General features: G+C 61.4%; 1 protein-coding gene across 1 annotated transcript; it reads right to left on the bottom strand.

Moving 5' to 3' along the window:
* Positions 1 to 728: 728 nt before the first annotated feature.
* LOC123948915 (tumor necrosis factor receptor superfamily member 1A-like) lies at positions 729 to 19289 on the bottom strand. Its single transcript, XM_046016109.1, has 11 exons — positions 19190 to 19289; positions 12309 to 12396; positions 10739 to 10867; positions 9721 to 9835; positions 8531 to 8610; positions 6106 to 6234; positions 5667 to 5705; positions 5538 to 5563; positions 3709 to 3987; positions 1810 to 1852; positions 729 to 1441 (listed from the first exon to the last, which is right to left on the bottom strand). The coding sequence occupies exons 1-11, from the start codon at positions 19262 to 19264 to the stop codon at positions 1143 to 1145; spliced, it is 1302 nt and encodes a 433-aa protein (XP_045872065.1). The 5' UTR covers positions 19265 to 19289; the 3' UTR covers positions 729 to 1142.
* Positions 19290 to 19800: the final 511 nt, after the last annotated feature.

The raw sequence follows: 19800 nt of genomic DNA on the forward strand, positions 1-19800 counted from the left end.
AGTCCAGAGCCCTCCCTCTAGCAAATTACAGCCTTGGGGTCGGTGCGTTCTGCTGGGCAGGAAGCCCCTGCCAAGGGCGTCACAGCCAGGTTGTGTTGTGTGCCCACCAGAAAGGAAGCAAGTGTGACTTAAAATATAAATTTTATTAGGTAAAGGTTAATTTTTGACTTCAGGAGTCTCGCAGTGGCTCGGCTGGAAAGCACCGGGCTCTGTACTGGACAGGGAGTCTGCCTGGGACCGCATCCCCCGGCCTCCCCCTGCTCACACACAAGCGCTCTCTAAGCTAAATAAACGAAACCTTTAAAAAACCAAGATGGGATCGTTAATCTCAGGAAACAAACTGACGGCTGCTGGAGGGGAGGTGGTAGGGATGGCGAGGCTGCGGGACGGACACCGGGGAGGGTGTGTGCTGTGGGGAGTGCTGTGAAGTGTATAAGACCGACGATTCACAGACCTGCACCCCTGGGGCAAAGAATACATTATATGTTAATAAACTTTAAAACATCTTTTAAAAGACTTTAAAAAAAGGTCGAGAGAAAAAATACTATAAACACACAAAAATATTTAATACTATAAGTGTTACCACTCCTTCTGGTACCTATACCATAAGGTCAAATCATGATTTTTTTAACTAAATCTAACCACATACACTTAAAAATAAAACACCCGACAATTAGGAAGAGGATGCCTGTCACTGAGTTGCTTAGACTCAGGCTTATCCTGAGGAACCTCCGTCACACTCACACCACCTTCTAGGTCATAGGGACATCCCAGATCTGAGACCCAAGAGCTGATCAGAGCAGAAAACTCTAGCCCCAGTGTCTGGGGAAAGAGCTGCGGAGGGAGGGTACCACCTGCGGCTCCCCGGCCACCCAGCTCAGGACTCGCTGAGACCATCAGACCCTGCCCAAATCCAGCACCTTGGCCACAGGCAGGCCCCACAGCTAGTCTTGTCCGGCAGGAAGCACTCTCGCTGGGATACAGACCTGACCGGCCGTGGCAAACATTCTGCAGAGTCTTTCAGAAAGTGCGGACCATTCTGTCACAGACTCAAGAAGGTTCTAGTAAGAGACAAACTGGGAACGGAGGTCAGATCACAGCCATTCAGGATCCCGGTCACAGGCATAACCCGAGCCCGAAGTTTAATCGGAGGTCTCCGCACGCCTGCCCAAGAGTCCCTCGTCGAGCAACCAGTTTGTGATATTCTCCAGATACATCAGCAGCCGCATCTTACGCAGGGCCGCGAGCAGCCTGAACACGGAGGCGTCCCGCCCCAGGCGCGTCCTCCACAAGAGCAGCATCCGGTGGTGCTGCTCCATCACGTCGCCGGGGTACTGGCTCTCGCAGTTGTCGATGTCACTGTCCTCCAGTCCGAGGAACCTCACGAACGGTCTCCAGTCTTTATCAGAGATGCTTCTCTCAAACGTGTAGGAGATCTGGGCTGGAAACAGTGAAAACGAAGGGAGGACTGTTGACACGGCCGGGGGGGCCACGTGGCACCTGCCGGGGCAGCTCACCGAGGACTCTCACAAGGATTCCCACCCCCGCTCACTTCTTAAAAGCATGAACGCTTCCTCCTATCGAAACGGCATTCGAGGTCCATGAAGCCCACACAACCCTCGTTTGACAAACGCTGTTCCCCTCATGTCCCTCTGGAGAGGGAACACGTGCACATCAGGGGCACAGACGGTCCCCGTGGCATCGCGCAGGCGGGCGGCCCGCTCTGGGAAACAAGGACGCCAGGCCTTAATTAGGGCCAGACGGGAGGGAGGCTTCCCGGTCCCTAGAAAAGAGGTTCAGATTGCGTACCTTCACGGGACGAATCCCTCACAAAATACTTGGCTTCGTATTCCTGCAGAGAAAAGAAACAGACTGTTCCAGGAGAAGCGGGAAGGCGCAAGGCTGAAGCAGAAGCGCGGTCAGGACTGCGGGAGCAATGGGTGCGGACAGGGAAGCCTCGGGGAACGCGAGAAGGTGTTTGGGGAAACCCCATGGGGGCCCGAGAGCTCACGGCCCCCACGTGTGCTCCGGATCTGGCCCCCCAGGTCACGCCTGCGGCCCAGAGGCGGCCCCACGGACCCGGCTCCAGTGGGCGGGCAGGTACCGCTGAACTGTATCACCGCGGGGTGACCCGCTCTGCTCCAGGGAGTACGAGGGGACAGCACAGCACGCCTGTCCCCAGGAAGGCCCGTGAAGGGCCAGAGGGGACTCCAAAGATAAGCCAGCGGAGGACAATGCCAGCATGGAGTGCCTGTGAGCGGCAGCCCCACCGTCCACGGCTCCTGCGCACAAAGGGGGGTCAGGCCCCCGTCCTTGTCCGGCCGCCCGCTGCGGGCCCGAGGGCCGCGACTTCACACCCCGGCTCTGCCTCATCCCGCAGCTGGACCTGCACGGAACTCTCCGCTCTGGGCAGGGGCTGCTCGGCCAGAAGACGGGTAAGAACGCAGGTGCTCTTGAGGCAGGGCTGAGAGGGCCATGGGTCCCGACTTCCACCCTGACTCGTCTCAGAGCTGGGGGAGAATCTGAAGAGTCAGGGGCTCCCTCCCTGCAGTGACGCCCGTGGGCACTCGGCCCAGGAACCCAGTCTCCGCGCTGCAGTTCCCAGCCTCCCCGCCCACGCCAGGGGACCCCATGGGCCACGAACTGCGGAACAGGGGTCCTGCGAACTCCTCCCTGGAACCCTGTCCCTCCACTCCCCACCGGTGCCCTGACCTCAGGATTCAGCCCCAGGGCCTGGCCGGTCTGCGGACCTGAGCTCTGCCCCGTGATGCCCGTGCTGCCCCTCGTCCCGAAGAACCCGACGCCCCAGCACCACAGAGCGGGTGTCGGCCCCTCTGGCCAAACCCTCTGTGGGGGTCGCAAGGGGGACAGACTCCCGCAGCTCCGCTACGGAGCACGGGGACCACTGCTCTTCCCCGGCAAGCCCGGCCCACACTGTGCAGGGGTGCTGTGTCCGCTCGCCCCTCCCTCTGAAGTCCCTGCTACGCAGAGGCTGGGCCTGGCGCACAGGAGGTGCCGGCCGAGGGGTGTTGGGCCGACCTGAGACCCACACGCACTGCGGAGGCGCTGGCGTCCACACCAGCCGGCTGGGCCTCCTCGGTCCCACTGCGTCCCAGCCACGGGACCCGGACAAGGACGCTCTGGGAGCCCCCGTGCCCACCTTGGTGTCCCATCCCCTCCAGGAAGCAGGTGCGGGTGGGGCTCCTACGCACTGAACGGTACCCCCAGACGTGGCTGTCCAAACCTCTAACCAGGACCATCGCCGGGAACAGGGTCGTGGGGGACGACAGAGGCACCAGTGTGTGAGGTCGGCCTCACTGCAGCCTGAGCGGCGTCCACAGGGAAAAGGGACATCTGGACATGGACTCACACACAGGGAGACACCCGCAAGGACGGACCCAGATCTTGGGGTGACCCTTCTACAAGCCACCGAGCCCGGCAGTCGGCCACCTGCCAGCTGCCGCCGAGGGAGAGGCCCAGCCCAGACAGTCTCTCACAGCCTGGGCAGCAGCACCCGAGTCCCCATGTCATTCCTGGACTTCCACCCCAGGACAGCGACACAACGCACACCCCTGGGGCCGCGGAAGCCGCCCTGGGAAAATCCCACAACACTAGCAGCACGCAGGTCGGCACTGCACACAGAGCCGCAGGCTGAAGGAGCTCGAGATACACAGGCGGCCCTGTGGACCCTCCCAGACAGTTCCGTACCTGCTCCAGGGTCCTGAGGGAGAGGCGCCCAGGGGCCATCAGATCTGTACTCTGGAGCGCCTGCTGTGGCATCACGGGGCTCCCCCCGACCGGCCCCTGCAACGGTTCGGTGGCCTCCGCTGGCTCCTCGGAGGGCGCTGGGTGGGGCGCGGCCGCGGCCGTCGAGGCTGAGCCCTCCTCTTCCAGCCTGGCCCCCGACGAGGACGCTTCCATGTCAGCGGCTGGCTGCTCGTTCTCAGAATTCAAGGGCATCAGAGACTCACTGTGCCAAGGGCAAGTCTGTGGTCAAGGACAAGGTCGGACAAGGTCGTGTTATTTGGCCCTGGAGCCTGCCCACATAGGCGCTTCCCAAGCCCCCACACGGCGGGAAGTTCCCGCGGCTTGCGGGGCCGGCAGCAAACAGGCAATTTTAGAGAACAGCTCACGGGGGTCAACACCCCAGCCCGAGCATGTTTGGTCTGAAGGGGCCCCCAAAGACACAGGCACATCTGGTCTTACGGCCTCCTCACAGGGACGGTCTGCGGCGACCCTGCCCGGGCGAGGCTGGGTGTGCTGTTTCCCAACAGCCTCGTTGGCGACCATCTCTCTGTCTGTCTCCGGCTCACACTCCGGTAATTCTTGCCAGCCAGCAGACTGGTCCCTGAGGACCCTGTTCAGTGACCTGTGCCACTTGCTGGCCACTCAGGTGACAGGTAGCACGTACCAGCAATAACGTATCTTTTCCACTGAAGTAGACCCCACGCCCAGCATGCACCTCAGCGTGGGGCCTGAACTCGCGACCTGAGATGAAGACCTGAGCTGAGTGCGAGAGTCGGACGCTTAGCTGACCGAGCCACCTGGCGCCCCAAGCAGTAAAGCATCTTTTTAAATTGCTTTTAAAAAATTTTATTTATCTGACAGAGAGAGAGAGAGATCACAAGTAGGCAGAGAGGCAGGCAGTTGGGCGGGGGGGGAAGCAAACTCGCCCCTGAGCAGGGAGCCGATGCCGGGCTCGATCCCAGGACCCTGAGATCATGACCTGAGCCAAAGGCAGAGGCTTAACCCACTAAGCCACCCAGGCGCCCCGCAATAAAGCATCTTTCGAGGAGGACGTGCACACTGGGTTTCGGGATGGAACGCTCCCGCACACTTAGCAGTCTCTGCCGTGGTGCGAGCACAACTTTGGAACCCTCCAGGGAACCGAACAAGTCATCCATCTGGCCCTCTGTGCTTCCCGGCAGGGGTCTAGGACCACCCTGCAGCACCCCCACACTGTGCCTGTGGGTCCACATCCTGAGCTCTACGCCTGCAAGCAGGACCTGACTACAGGAGTTCTCGCTGGACTGACGGGAGCCCTGCTGTAGGGAGTGACCGCCATGGGGACTGACCTCTGGGAGGCCGACTCGGGGACGCACGGATGCGGGAAGAGAAGCAGACATGCTAAGACATCAGCCCCACAACCACCTGGGTTCCCAGCCCATCTGAAGAAGCGAGGGGACGCTCACCGGAGCCCTGAAAGAGCCCCGCCCCCCGAGTCCGGCCCGCAGATTGGAGGCAACAGGCTCTACCGCTTCATGCTCCCCAGCGGCGCTGACCCGTCCCAGCAGCCCTCGGATGCTCACGCACAGCCCTCTGCCCCGCTGTCCCTCACTTCCACTCTAGCCGAGACTGGCAGAACGAAGTCTCCATCTAGCACGTTCTGGGATCCAGCAAGGTAGAAGCACCCGCGGCTGGAAAACAGGGGCTCCCACGCGCCCACCGACTGCTCCCACCCCCCGGGATGTATTATGGGACTCTGCTGCCACCAAGACCCGGTGCCATGGTTGGGGAATCCAAAGGGCTACACTTACAGTGCTGCCTGGTCCGTCTGCCCTTCCTGAAGACCAAGAAGAGGAGAAAGAATCAGAACCGCTACCAGTGGGGACAACGACTTCCGCGCTGGAAGAAAGTGCTCTGACCTTACGACAAAGTGTCCTTACCTCTCCAGACGCTGATGGAACACCACCGAGGCCAAAAACCTGCGACGGGGAACAGGACATGAGCACAGAGGGGAGCACAGAGGGGGAGCTGAGGAGGTGGGCACAGGAGGTGAGTGTCCCCGGTGCACGGCCCGCACCCGGCTGGCCTGCCTCCCTCCGGGAGCCCCCAGGCTGACACAGCACTCGCCCCGCCCTGTGCCGGGTCACACGGCGCCTGGACACGGCGTCTCCAGCCAGCTGAGTGGAGACTGGTGTCTTAAGCGCTATGTGCTGGCAGCGGGCGGCAGAGCTCCGAGCTCAGACCCGAGAATGCTAAAATGAACACGGCTCTGCTTTAAAGGCAGAAGCCCCATCGGGGACGCCCAACCGCAGGTCCCTTCGGAGCCCTGGATGCACCCGCCGCACTGCCTTCTCCAGGTCTGGCCCAACGCCGACTCACCTTTCCTTTTACGGCAGTAAATGTAGAGGCAGAAGACGGCGACGACAATGAGGAGGAGGAAAAGGCTCCCGAGGATGGCGACAACGGTCAAGAACCCAGGGGTGGACACACTCTTGGGTGTTTTTTTTCCTGGAAGGAGACGGAACAGGGACGGGTGGAGCAGGGTCAGGCACACGCTCCTCACTCACAAGACGAGCTACAGGAAGTCTCCGCTCCGGGCGGAACGGAGGCCCTGTGGTCCTGTCTCCCGCTGACCACGGTCTTGAACGTGACGTCCCTCCTGGGAGGCAGGAGAGGCTCATGTTTCCTGTGTCACAGACGAGGACCCGGGGCTCAGAGGACATGGGATCCTGCGCAGGCGGCTGGAGGCAGCAGGAGCTCTGCAGGGCCGGACGAGCGGCGAGAGATCCTGGTTTCCCAGCACGGGGCTCTGCCTTTCCACCTGCACCAGCTTGAGGCACAGGTGGTCAGTCCTGACGGCAGCGAGGCCCCCCACGGTGGTCTGAGGGACGGGGCAGGTCCACCCTTGGGGAAGAGCTGGCAGAACCACTCAGGGGTCCCGGTCTCTCGCTGGGGACACCACAGCACCAAAAGGACACAAGGACACGTGGACACATGGGGCGGGGCAGGCCTGTCAGAGCCCGGACGGTCAGCCACCTGATGTCATGGGCATCGGCAGCCAGAGCCGCGAGGGAGGGACGACGGGGCAAGTCTTTCACGTGATGCCACCGTTGCAGCCAAAGATTTTCTTTATGCTCTGCCCAGGCCGCTCCTAACTCGCTCTTCTGGCTCTGGTGTTAAAAGATCCTTTCAAAGCGCAGGCTCCACCAGTCAGAATGTCCCGTGGGGTCCACAAGCCGATGCTGCCACGTAAACGGACACCCCAACGCCGCAGAGCAGCTGGACGACCCGGAGGAAGAGCGAGGGGACCCTGTGCCTCTGACGTAAGGGCCTGCTGTGAAGGTGGCCGTGGCCCAAGACGGGACAAGGATGCTCGCTGTCCAGCCAAGGGACACTGGCGGCTGCTGGAAGGGACAGTCTTTGCAAAACACGATCCTGGGTCAAGCACATGTGCGGTGGGAAAAACAGTCCGAACCCTGCGCTCCCACCCCACACCCTGCCGGGCTCACCGTAGCACAACATCTGCAAAGTGAAGCCATACAGAGTCCTTCCAGCGACCGGAGATTTCCCGCGCACGACACCCGCGCCCCGACCACACAGGACACGGTGATGAAGGGATGCCAAAAGTGGAGGTCCTGCCACCAAGACACCCTCGAGCGTCGGCTGAGAGGGCAGCTACCGAGGACGGGATCGGACGCACAGAGGGGCCGTGCCCACGCGCTGTCCGCCCGCGCCTCCTCTGCAGCGCAGCTGACCGGCCGCCACCCAGCGTTCGGGGGCGAGGGCCCACGTGCGCGCGGACCGCTTCAGTGAGTGCAGTCCGGAACCCCAGTGTGTGCTGGTCCGCACCACCTCCTTAGCACCACGGTCTCTCTAGTGTACGCTACGGTACCAGCACAGCAAATGGGTACATGTGACACACGGCCCAGGAAACGACCAGCCGTCCGGGTCTTTGTGGAGGCTTCATTCTACGGGAGGCCCTTCGCAGTTAAGCTTTTGTGGGGAATCAAGGGTTCTTGGTGGGTTTTCCACTATGTGGGGAACCGGCAGGGGTCTGCTCTAACCATCAAAACCAAGAAGGAGGGGCGCCTGGGTGGCTCAGTGGGTTAAAGCCTCTGCCTTCGGCTCAGGTCATCATCCCGGGGTCCTGGGATCGAGCCCCGCATCGGGTTCTCCGCTCAGCGGGGAACCTGCTTCGCTTCCTCCCTCTCTGCCTGCCTCTCTGCCTACTTGTGATCTCTGTCAAATAAATAAATAAAATCTTGCTATAAAACTGTAATACATAAAACAAACAAACAAAAAACACAACGAAGAAGGAACCTGCCTACGACTCAATTTCAGAGCAGCATGAGTCTCGCTTAGACACTGAGCACAAGAGGCCCAAGGCTTGGGGCCTCACTCGGCTCCCGGCTTCTGCACACCTCAAAGCCTTGGGGCCCAGCTGAGCGCCCCTGAAGGCAGGGACCCGGTCTGGTTCGGGGTCCCACGAAGGGAGTCGGAAGAGGTGTTAACTAAGTGGGAGAAAACCCCAGGACTCACGGAAGCCAGCCACTCCCCTCCCCTCCTGCTCTGCAGGACGCTGGACGCCAGCAGGGAGCCTCCCTGGCCCACACCGCCCGGTGCGGGAGCCAAGCAATCTGCTTACTCAAGACCCAGGGCTGTGCATCATGGCCCTTGGGCCAAATCCAAGCCACTGCCCATTCCTGCACGTTTTCATGGCACCCAGGCCTGTAAAGCCTAAACGTTCTACCTTTACGGGGAGGGTCTTGCAACCTGGATGGAAGACAGAGCACCTGTTTCTTACCTGGTGTGTCTGCACCAGCGTCCGAGTCACAGACCGTATCATGTGTGGCGTTGCAGGGCCGAATGACAGCGCCAGAGCATCTAAAAGAGACAGGACTCCCTCAGCATTGCTCCCCCCATCTGGACACGGCCCGAATCATCCTTCTCACCACCCACAAGTCAGGGGTTAGAAGGCACCCCAGCTCCCAGGATGGCTGCCAGCCTTCACCCAGTCACTGCCCGGCATCTCTGCGATGTCTGGCCCAGGTTGGTATACATAAGAGTAAAGCTCTGTCCTGTGCTCTGGGACCTGTGGGATGGGGGACACCCGTTCCTGGACAGCACTGGATGTGCTGGGAGGACTGGCCCTCCACACCTGTATCGCTAGCTCCCTCAGGAAAGAAGTTAGCCCAAAGCTGAAGCTCTTGGAAAGGGGGACGTGCGAGGGGAGACAGAGCAACCAGAGCCTTGATCGAACCTCACCTGAAAGCACTACTGACCTTGGACTGGCAGGTCCAGGAAGCTACCGTTCAACACAGCCTGAGGCATGTCCGTTTACAACGTGCCTCACCAATGCCAGCTATTCTTTTAGTGGCTCTGACACCACAACGTCCCCAGAAGGTCCTCCCACATTCACGCCCACCCAGAACCTCGGGAGGGTGTCTACAGAGATGCTCACATGACGGATAAGGTCCCACCAGACTACGGTGGGCCTTCATCCGTGACCGGTGTCCTTGCAGCAGGGCAGCCTGTGCTGAGATAGAGAGAGGGCCGCGTGAAGACAGACAGACACAAACATGCAAAGCCACCTCGTAAAGACAGAAGTGGGCACCGCAGGTAAGCCAAGGAGCCCCGAGGAGTGACAGCAACGTCAGAGGCTGGAAGAGGCAAGGCAGGGTCCTTCCCTAGAGTTTGCGGCAGGAGCATGGCCCTGCTGACCCCTGGGTTCAGACTTCTGGTCTCCGGAACTGTGAGAGAACACACTTGTGCTGGTTTTCTCACACGCACCCAGCTGTGGCCCAGAGACGGCAGCCACAGGCCACTCGCGGTCACGCTGCTCTGCGCCCATTCCATCCGCCCAGACCTCTCTTACCCCAGAACCCTCCCTCCTCCGCTCCCCTCCCTCTGCCCCTCTGGGAGGCTTCCACCCCTGCTGGGGGCTCAGGGTCCGCCACACGGTCCTACAGGAGGGCCCACACCCGTGCCCCGCACCTGCGACAGCGGAGGCATTGCTCCACGCAGTCCAGTGAGTCGCAGTAGAAGCTCCCCGCCCTGCACCCACACTGCCGGTCGCTGGTCTGTGTGCAGGCTGCCAGCACCTCCTGGTCTGCGGGAGGAGGGTGGAGGGTCAGCCCGGGTCAGGACCGCCTGGGCCACTCAGGGCCGCGCGCAGCCCCACGGTGGAGGCCACGGAACCGATCCTCCCACTCCCTTCCTAGCAGCGGCGGAGAGGGACCGACAGCCAGACCTCAGCCCTCCGTCCGGGCTGAGGGGCCGTGGCCGCCTGCTCTGAAACCACCCCGTGGTTCCGTTCATGTGTCCGCCCCAGAGAGGAGCGCCGCACTGCCAGAGACGCCGTGGGAGAGAAAGCCCAGACAGACAACGGTCCACAGAGAGACCGCCCCCCAACTCCGGCAGTACCCACCGCGCACGTGTTGACGACCACCCCCCAGATCCCTTCCGCGGTGCCTGAGACCAAGAACAGCGTTCCGCGGACAGATGACAACAGAACGAACCACACGCCCCGCTGGGGACCACGTCCCACGCATGGCAGGGATCAGCCTCCAACGCCCAACGCTTCCTGAAACCGGACGCGCCGGCCGGGGCACGAAATGGGCTGGAGCACGCCTGGATGCATAGATTTCCTTACAACGTTCACATAAACGTTTTAGACATCCTCTGCTTGAGTTATCTCAGAGCACCTTGTTCTCTCTTTGCAAACGCAGACGCTGTCTTCTTAGGGGATTCCATCCTTTAAAACGTGCTGCTCACGCGGGAAGAGAAACTCCCGCATGTTCCTTGCACAGAGCGTCTCTACAGTCCCCGTTCCCTGCAGGCTCAGTCTTTAACCACATGCGCTCGTCATCCCGTGTGCAAGAACACGGTGACTGCTACCCGGCAGCTCTCTCGTCGAGCCTAATTCCGCCTGGGGCGATACCGACGAGCCCAGGCAAGGTGGTGAGGTTTTCCAACCCGAAGATCCCGCTGGGCCGAACGGTGGCTCACTTACCCGCTCGACACGTGGTGCACGGCTGGCAGCTGGTCTGTCCGTTTCCGTGGGCGAGGAAGGTGCCGGGTTCACAGGGGCTACACAGCGGAACACCATGGTTTGCATCACAGTGTCTGCTGACGTGAGCGCCTGGGAAGGGGGAAGACAGAGAGGTGAGGTAGGAGCCCCGAGGGGACCAGACCCGACCCCCTCTACTTGAGGACCAACCCTTGGCAACCATCTCCTTGAAACTTTTTTTTTTTTAAGACTTTATTTCTTTATTTCACAGACAGAGATCACAAGCAGGCAGAGAGGCAGGCAGAGACGGGGGAGGCAGGCTCCCTGCTGAGCAGAGAGCCCGATGCGGGCCTCGATCCCAGGACCTTGGGATCGTGACCTGAGCCGAAGACAGAGGCTTTACCCCACTGAGCCCCCCAGGCGCCCCCTCCTTGAAACATTCTTTACTGACATTTGGCCACACACGTCCCAGGAACTGGGGACCCGGTGCCCACGGCTTTCAGTGACAGGTCGGAACACGCGTCGGCACACAGTTCTGAGCACACACGCCGGAGGACCGGGAGCCCCACGTCTGAGCGTCCAGCCCCGGCTCCCCGGGGTGGGCTGCACAGCTTCCGACTCATATACGGGGAACCCCGAGGTCTAGACAGAGGTCTCTGACCAGTCCCAGAGGAGCCCCTGCTCTACCGCCTGCCTCGGGCCAAGGCTGAACCAAGCACGCCTCCCTGAGAGAAGCGTGTCACACCCGCATTTGGCTCACGGGCTGAGTTCACAAGGTTTCCGGGTGAAGCACCTGTGTCTCCTGCGTGCCCACACGGGCTGTGCGTGCGGGCTGGGGGTGCAGGTGCGCACAGGCGTGGACACACACATGCATGGTGTATACACAGGTGTGCTGGGAGCACGTAGGGGGAGGGTCCAGCTGTGGATCTTCGGGACCCGAAGCAGGAGCCCTGCAGTGGCCGGGAGTGTTGGGGGGGAAGTGGGGGACGCAGGTGGTGATGGGTGGAGGGATTGGTCACCCCCGCGAAGGGGGGATCCGTGAAGGAACTCTCACGGATCGTGTGTGCACATCCGCCTGCGAGCGGAGAGGAGGTACGTGGCGTGGGGGCTGGGCGGAGCAGGCACTGGGGGCCTGGGGCCCCCACCTGACCTATGGGACTCATTCAGAGACTCCTCACAAAGGTGAATGAGCCTCCGTGGACGAGCCGTGCCCGACGACAGGGCTCACTGCTGCCCTGTGAAGACCCCTTCCTCAGGTGTCCGCAGTCACCCAGTGGGAGGGCGGCGGAGAGCGTCCGGCTTGGCCACGCACCCCCACGCTGTCCTCCGTCCTCCTCAAGGTACCTCCCCGACAAAACGAGCCCACAACCCTGTTCACATGAGAACCCCCCACCGTGGGGGCAAAGATGGGGAGGCCGATGGCCAAGGAGAGGTCCACCCACCTGAGCCAGCGCACGTCTCCCCCCGCAGCCTCCTGTGCCAGCCCCCGGCTCTGCTCCAAGGGCCCACGGCTTCCCTTCTCCAGGCTGGGAGGGCTGCCCCCCAAGGCTCCAGAACGCACCCGGGGACTCACCAGGGGGACACTGCTTGCAACAGCGCTCGAGACCATCAGGCCTGTACTCGTCCGGGCTGCAGTCAGGCTCGCCGCCTGGCCGGGGCACCTTCGAAGAGGAGATGGGGGTCATCAGAGAAACCGCTGCTGAAGACGGAGCCGCACACATCCTCTGGTGGGCTAGGAGCAAGCACACGGGGGACAGCCCCTGCCATCTCACGGGGGTCGGCGTTGCTGGGGGGACACACTGTGGGAACTTCCTACGCATCTCCGTGCTGTTGGACTTGGACCTGGAGCACTGTTACTCTGGGGGAAAACATTCTCTCATTTCCCTACACAGGTGGCCTGGCCCACCGCTCCTACTGCTGCTAACCCCCTGGTCTGGCCAAAACTGAATCGTTTGGGACTAAGTATTGTTTTTTGTTTTTGTTTTTATTTTTTAATGATTTATTTCTTTATTTCAGAGACAGCGCAGGACCAGGGACAAGGGGAGGGGGAGGAACGGGAGCGAGAACCCCAAGCAGACTGCCTGCTGAGTGCACAGCCCGACATAGGGTTCGATCCCTCGACTTGGGGATCGTGACCTGAGCAGAACCCAAGATTCGGACGCTCAAAGGACTGAGCTGCCCCGGCGCCCCGAGGGTTCCGCTCCTGTTCGAGTTCACGGGTTCGAAAGCACATCGGCCACTGCGCGGAACGGGATGCAGAGCGTGCACCTGCCCCCGCGTGCACACACACGGAAGCCCCCTGGACACGGTCCCGTGACCCCCGTCCTCACTGCGCCCGCGGCTCGGGCTCCTGCTGTGCGAGGCACAGTCAACCTCCCGCCAAGCACGTGCGTCTGTAGATGTCACCGACTACGGCAGGCTCTGTGGTTTGCATGCCGAGCCCCACGGCGGGGTGCGAGGGACTTCACGAGCGCTGCAGGGCCGCCGGGCACCCGGGCTGCCTGCTGAATTCCGGTTTGCCAGGCTGCCCGCTCGGCGACATGCACCTCTAACCCGAGGCGACAAATGGCGGCCGCTCCTGGCTCCGCTAAGCGGCAGGAGTCTCTTGCCGGTTCGAGCGGACGGCACTCGGGCTGCGTCCAGGCGGGAAGAGCCTGCCACCGACCTGCACCGTCCCCTCCCGCCCGGCCGGCCGCCTCCCTTCAGGCAGGGCTCGGCAAAGCCACATTTTCCCTTGTTGGGCAGCCCGATCGTTGGGGAAGGAGTTCGACCTGTTTGCAGGTGCAGGACCACCGACGCTGCTGGGTTTCCTCCTGCCATGGGATGCTGTGTTTTCAGTATCCCACTCTCTCTTTTAGTCCCTTTTTCTTTCTTTGCCGGCTTTTGCTTTCTTTACGCCTTGTCTCCACCTCCCTTTTTTCCCCAGGAAAACAGACGAGATTCCGTTTTTAGTTTTTATCGGTTCTCCTTACATCTTGACTCAGACAAAACAAAAAATGACTGGAAACGATCTGGATGGGCTCAATAAGGGAATTCCACGCGTGTCCGATGACACCCGCTTCAGGCAGCACCGAGCGGTGAGCGCACTCGTGGACGGCAGCTCCTGAGAACACGCGGTGTTGGCGCAGTTCCAGCCCCTCAAGGTTCTGCTGACCACAGACGGAGAAAACACTAACTTTACTGAGGCCGACACCCCCTGAATTGTCACCAAAGTCATCGTCGTCACTGAAGGAACCAATCGATGTCGTGCGTCTTCTGAGATGGTGCAGCTGGAAGGACACAAAGTCACTTCCGTGGTACTTTTGCCAAAAATGCCAAACGTGAACTTATTCACAAAAAGCCAGCGACTAGCCCCAAATAGAGCCACATTCCACGGAGCCACGGGTCAGTACTCTAAAGGCGTGTGGAGATCACGGAAGAGAAGAGAGACTGACAACAGCGCAGCCCGAGACAGGGGTGGGACGGCAGGTGACTGGCAGGGCGTCGGGGACCCAAGGAAGGCACCTGCTTCCAAGTCCGCCCCTGGTTCTGAGTGTGCAGTGCAGGCCCGGCCTCTAGAGGTCTGCAGGGGATCCACCACCGCTCGGTCTCTGCTGTTCTAGCTCCCTGGGCTTGGATTTTTTGCGGGACAGGGGAGGATCGCTTTTTCTTTGTTAGGGGGCTCATATGCACGCCCCTTACAAGGAACCACTTGAAAGTGTACAGTACGGCGGCACCCAGCCCATCGACGCGGTTGCACAACCATCCGGACTATTTCGGTAACTTCAAAAGTCAAGCGCTATCTCAAAATGAAACCTGAAAAATTAAAACCCCAGTACAAAAGGAAAAAAACTCTCACGACAAGAGGAAAGCAGCTTTCCTTTCTGGAACTCAGCCTGGTCAAGAACATAATGGAGGCCATTTCCTTCTGTCCGCCTGAGGCTCTCCAGCTCAGCCAGCAAGGGGATGCTCCAAGTGGCAAAGAACAGTAAAAAAAGTCGTGTCCTGTCCCCTAGCCACTCCTGGCTCAGGGCCCCCGCCCCGCCCCCTCCGACACCCCAACTCTGCCCTGTGTTAAGTCCAGTGTCCAGCTCTGGGGATGCTGGAACACGGTGCCTCCAACCCCCAGCCAGGAGGAGAGCCGGGCTGGGGGGATGGGTGGTCTCACCTGCACCCCCGTGGCATGCTAGGGGCATGTCCTATGTGTCCTGACCACGCATGCCCACGACAAGGGTGTGGGAAAATGGAAGCCCACCCCCCAAACTCAGCAACCGAGGTAAAACTACGTGAGGCAATATTTCTAAAGATTGCATCAGCAGACGGCTGCGAGCCTTTGTGAATACAGCTTTCCCGGAACCAGAGCTGGGACTCTAGCCTGGGAAGCGGGTGGGCAGGCTGGGACCAAGCCCAGGGCCCCGTTCTCTTTACCTGAAACGTTTGTACCTTGGCGTGGATTGCTTTCGCGTGGATTTTCCTTTTTCGGATCTTTTTTTTTTTTATTTTAAAGATTTTATTTATTTATTTGACAGACAGAGATCACAACTAGGCAGAGAGGCAGGCAGAGAGAGAGAGGAGGAAGCAGGCTCCCCGCTGAGCAGAGAGTCGGATGCGGGGCTCGATCCCAGGACCCTGGGATCATGATCCGAGCGGAAGGCAGAGGCTTTAACCCACTGAGCCCCCCAGGCGCCCCTGTAATTTTACTCTTTCACGAGTTTAAGCAATCTCTACACCCAACATGGGGCTCGAACTCATGACCCCGAGATCGGCCAGTCACACGCTCCACCAATGGACCAGCCAGGTACCCCTCTTTTTTTGTTGTTTTTTTTGTTTTTAATATTTTATTTATTTGACAGAGAGAAATCACAACTAGGTAGAGAGGCAGGCAGAGAGAGAGGGGGGGAAGCAGGCTCCCTGCTGAGCAGAGAGCCCGATGCGGGGCTCGATCCCACGACCCTGAGATCATGACCTGAGCCGAAGGCAAGGCTTTAACCCACTGAGCCCCCAGGCGCCCCAGATTTTCCTTTTTCAAAAAGACCACATCCGACTCTTCTTCAGCGCATGGCCTGAGTCTTGTGTGGAATCCATCATTTTCCACCAGACCCGAGCACCCAGCTCATCGCCTCCGACAGGCACCTCCCTTGCAGGTGACTAAGGGTCCCCCATGGTCCCACTGTGGCCCACCCACCGGCAGCAATGCCACCACCCCCATGGGGCTTACCCCAGCCCTGGGTCCCCTGCTCCCCGCCCTCCCCTCAGGCCCCTGCCAGCAGCTCCCCAAGCTCCAAGTCCCCTCCGGTCCCTTCCCTTTTGGGCCAAAATATCCCTAAGGAACAGCAATGCTGTTGGGAGCCACAGTCGCCCGGCACGCATGGACCCCCACCCCGAAGGGCCTGCAAGCAGCCAAACCCGTCAGGGAACGAGAACGTGCCCCCGCTCTCAAGCGAGCACCTCCCTCCCGGCAACCCAGGCCCCACGGAGTGGAAGGTCCTTTGGGGAGGGACCCCACGGGAGTCACCAACCACCTCGCCTGCTTTGAAAAGGCCGCGGAGGGGGTCCTGAGAACTCTGAGCACAGCCACTGTGACGCAGCCATGCAGAGGAGAAGGAAGGCATTTGCCCTGCACCCTGCAAGGCAGGCCGGCGGGCTATTTCCAGAAGGCGCGGGTCCCTGGTTCTCCCGGCCTGGAAGCTTCAGCCCATATGACAAGAGGCTGACGGAAGAACCGACCCGAACAGGCACCAAGCGACACTCTGATGCGCGGACTCAAAGGCTCGCTGCTTCTGCACAGCTCGGGGACCTTCGGCAGAGGGAGTGGCCATCGACTGCATGGGAGTACACACTGGCGAACCGTATGCCCAACCAGGACTTAACACCCAGAACAGACAGACAGCTCACACAGCGCCGTAGCAAAAAACAAACTGCCGGTGAAAACACGGGCATAGGACCCGAGCAGACATTTTTCCAAAGGACGCGGATGGTCGTCAAACCTGTGAAAAGAGGCTCAACATCACTCATCGTCAGGGAAACTCAAATCAAACCACTGTGACGTATCACCTGACACCTGTCGGAGCAGCTGGATCGAAGAGACAAGACATCAGCGGCGTCGGTGAGGACGCGGAGAAGGACCCCCACACTGTTGGCGGGCATTCGGAGGAGGGCAGCTCCTCTGGGGAACACTCTGGAGGCTCCTCGCCAGACTAAACACAGAACTACCCTATGACCCAGCAAGTCAACCTCTGGGTCGTCTGAGAAGATCCACGGACCCCCGTGTTGCCGCAGCATCATTCCCAGCAGCCCCGATAGAGAAGCACCCAGAGTCCGCAGACGACAGATGAACACGCGAGGAGCACGTGGTAGATGGACCCGGTGCAATGTTCGCCACAAAACCCAATGAAACTCACAATAAAAAAGGAGAGAAAGAAAGGCTGTCTGGGTCAAGTTTTCAGCGTGTCCAAGCGGTCTCGCAAACATCACCGGACACACTTGACCAGACGGCACAAAGGGTCCCCCCATCCAGGAAGCTGCGAGCCACCAGCGTGGACAGCGAACATACACGAGGACAGAGAAAATGATAAGCCGTCGGACCCGGCAGACCTATTCTGACCTTGCTCTGGACCAACGTGCTTACGCACAGCGGACAAATGCGTGGGCAGACGCAGGCAGCCCCGGGGCGGAGGACACGTCTAAGAAGGTGTCAGCTGCCAGCACCCTCCAGGCAGGAGGACGCCAAGAATGGACTGAAGTCGGGAATTCCACAAACAACTCCCACTGGCACACTGACCCTTATTTACAAAAACTACAGTCTGGGGTGCCTGGGTGGCTCTGTCGGTGAAGCATCCGACTCTGGGTTCTGGCTCTGGTTCAAGCCCTGCGATGGGCTCTGTGCTCAGCTTGCAGAGTCTGCTGGAATTCCTTCCCCCTCTGCTCTGGTCTGTCTCTCAATCAGGGGACCTGGGTGGCCCAGTCGGTGAAGCAGCAGCCGTCAGCTCAGGACATGCTCCTGAGGTCCTGGGATCGAGCCCCACGCACTGGGCTCCCTGCTCTGCAGGGAGCCTGCTTCTCCCTCTCCCCCTGCTCCTCCCCTGCTCTGTGCTCTCTCAGATAAATAAATAAAATGTTAAGAAATAAGGGAATGAATAAATAAACTTTTTTGCAGAAATTAAAGGACTGTATGGAGATTCCTCGAAGAGTTCTGCACAGAGCTACTCTATGACCCAGCAGTTACACTAATATTGACCCAAAAGATACAAATGGAGTGATCCAAAGGGGCATCTGCCCCCAAGGTTTACAGCAGCAGCGTCCACCATAGTGAAGCTGCACAGAGAGCTCAGACCGCCATGGACAGATCCGGGGACAGAGGCGATGTCCTACAGACACAAGGAAAATGACAGCCTCCAAAACAACGACAGGACCGAGAAACCTCGCCGTCTGCAGCAGCATGGAGGGAGCTAGAGGACGTCGCGCTAAGGGAGACGGGTCAGACAGGGAGGCAGTGACCCCCGGGGTCCATCCCGTGAGGAACCGAAGACACACAACAGAGCAGCACCAGGCCGGCCCGGGAAGAACACGAAGCCCGAGAGGGAGACCCGCCGCCGGACAGTCAAGTGCAGGAGACAGACCGACGCTTGCTGGAGCGGCCGGGGGCGGGCTGGGGTGACCGCCGGCGGGCGGCACGGAGCGCAGCGGCCGGAATGAGCCAGCGACAGGGACCGCCGAGTCCCTGCCCTCTACCTCGGAACCAGGGATGTTCCAGAGGTCAGTGAGCCGAATTTACATAAAACGGAGAGAAATACAAGATAAGCGAAAAGCCCGCGCTAGAGCCAGAAGAGACTCCTTTCTGGGGAGAAGACCTGCGAGGCCGCAGCCGCACGGCCTCCAGGACACTCAGAATCGCCGGCGCGGAGGGCCGGGGCCTCCCGTCCGTGACCGCGCGAGGAGGACGCGGGCCGGAGCGCCGGGCCCCACCGTGAGTGCGCTCGGGAGCGCGACGCTCCGGCCGGGCCCGGGGCCGGAGCTGAGCCGTCCGAGTGCCCCCGACTCGCGCAGCCGCCGTCCCTCCGCGCGGCCCTCGTCCGAGAGTCCCGCGCCGCAGCCCCGGCCGCACCCCCAGCGCCGGCCGCACCCTCGCCGAGTCGCGGGCGCCCCCAGCCGCCGAGGACACCCGAGCGCCGGCAGCCCGGACTCAGCCCGCGGCACAAGGCCCGAGCCCGCCGGCCGCCGGACAGCCGGCTCCGCGCGCGCCCCGCAGCGCCGCCCGAGCCCTCCCGGCCGCTCCCCCGCCCGCCGCGGACGTGCCCGGGCCCGCCGCCTCCGGGGTGCCCCGCCGCCTCCGGGGTGCCCCGCCGCACGGGCCGCTCTATCCCGCCGCGACCCCGGCCCGACCTACCCCGCCCCCACCCGGGCCCCCGACCTGCCCCGCAGCCTCCATCCGTCGCGGCCGCTCCGCGCGCCTCCCCGCAGCCCCGCAGCGCTCACCGCGGCTCCGACAGACACGGACATCACGACCAGCCACGACCCCAACAGGCGCGCGGCTCCGCGGAGACGAACCATCCCGGCGGCCGCGCACTGCGCTCTGCAGCCCGCCCCTCCCGCCGCCGCTTTTAAAGGCAGAAACTTCCCGCCCCTCCCGCCGCCGCTTTTAAAGGCAGAAACTTCCCGCCCCTCCCGCCGCCGCTTTCATAAGCCGGCTCCGGCCTGACGCTCGAGGGAATTCCCCGCCCGCGCCCGGGCTCGCGTTCCTATTGGCCGGCCCGGGAGGGGCGGGACCCCGACGCCCTTTCCTTAGAAGGGCTGCGTTTGCTTACGTCATCGCCACGCGCCCTCCGTGGGAACTCAGGCCAATCCCTAGGTCCGGAGGAGCCCCGTCCGGGTCTTTCGGGGCGGGCCCACGGCCCCCTTTCCCCAAGTCCCCCCTCCCCCTCTCCCCGTCCACCTTCTCCCCCTCCCCCCGTCCCCCCTCCCCCCTCCCCTTCCCTCCTCCCCCTCCCTCCTGTCCCTCCTCCCGTCCCCCCTCCCCCTCCCTCCTGTCCCTCCCCCCGTCCCCCCTCCCCCCTCCCCCCGTCCCCCTTCTCCCCCTTCCCCCGTCC

Source organism: Meles meles, chromosome 8 (genome assembly GCF_922984935.1).
Source record: "Meles meles chromosome 8, mMelMel3.1 paternal haplotype, whole genome shotgun sequence".
Lineage (NCBI taxonomy): Eukaryota > Metazoa > Chordata > Mammalia > Carnivora > Mustelidae > Meles > Meles meles.

Excerpts from the sequence above, each read along its gene's own strand:
- LOC123948915 (XM_046016109.1), bottom strand. The coding sequence starts at position 19,264 with ATGGTTCGTCTCCGCGGAGCCGCGCGCCTGTTGGGGTCGTGGCTGGTC. Across the intron at positions 9,836-10,738 it reads GTGCACCACGTGTCGAGCGG|ACCAGGAGGTGCTGGCAGCC; the intron begins GTAAGTGAGCCA and ends CTCCTCCCGCAG. Across the intron at positions 1,442-1,809 it reads GAGGGATTCGTCCCGTGAAG|CCCAGATCTCCTACACGTTT; the intron begins GTACGCAATCTG and ends CACTGTTTCCAG.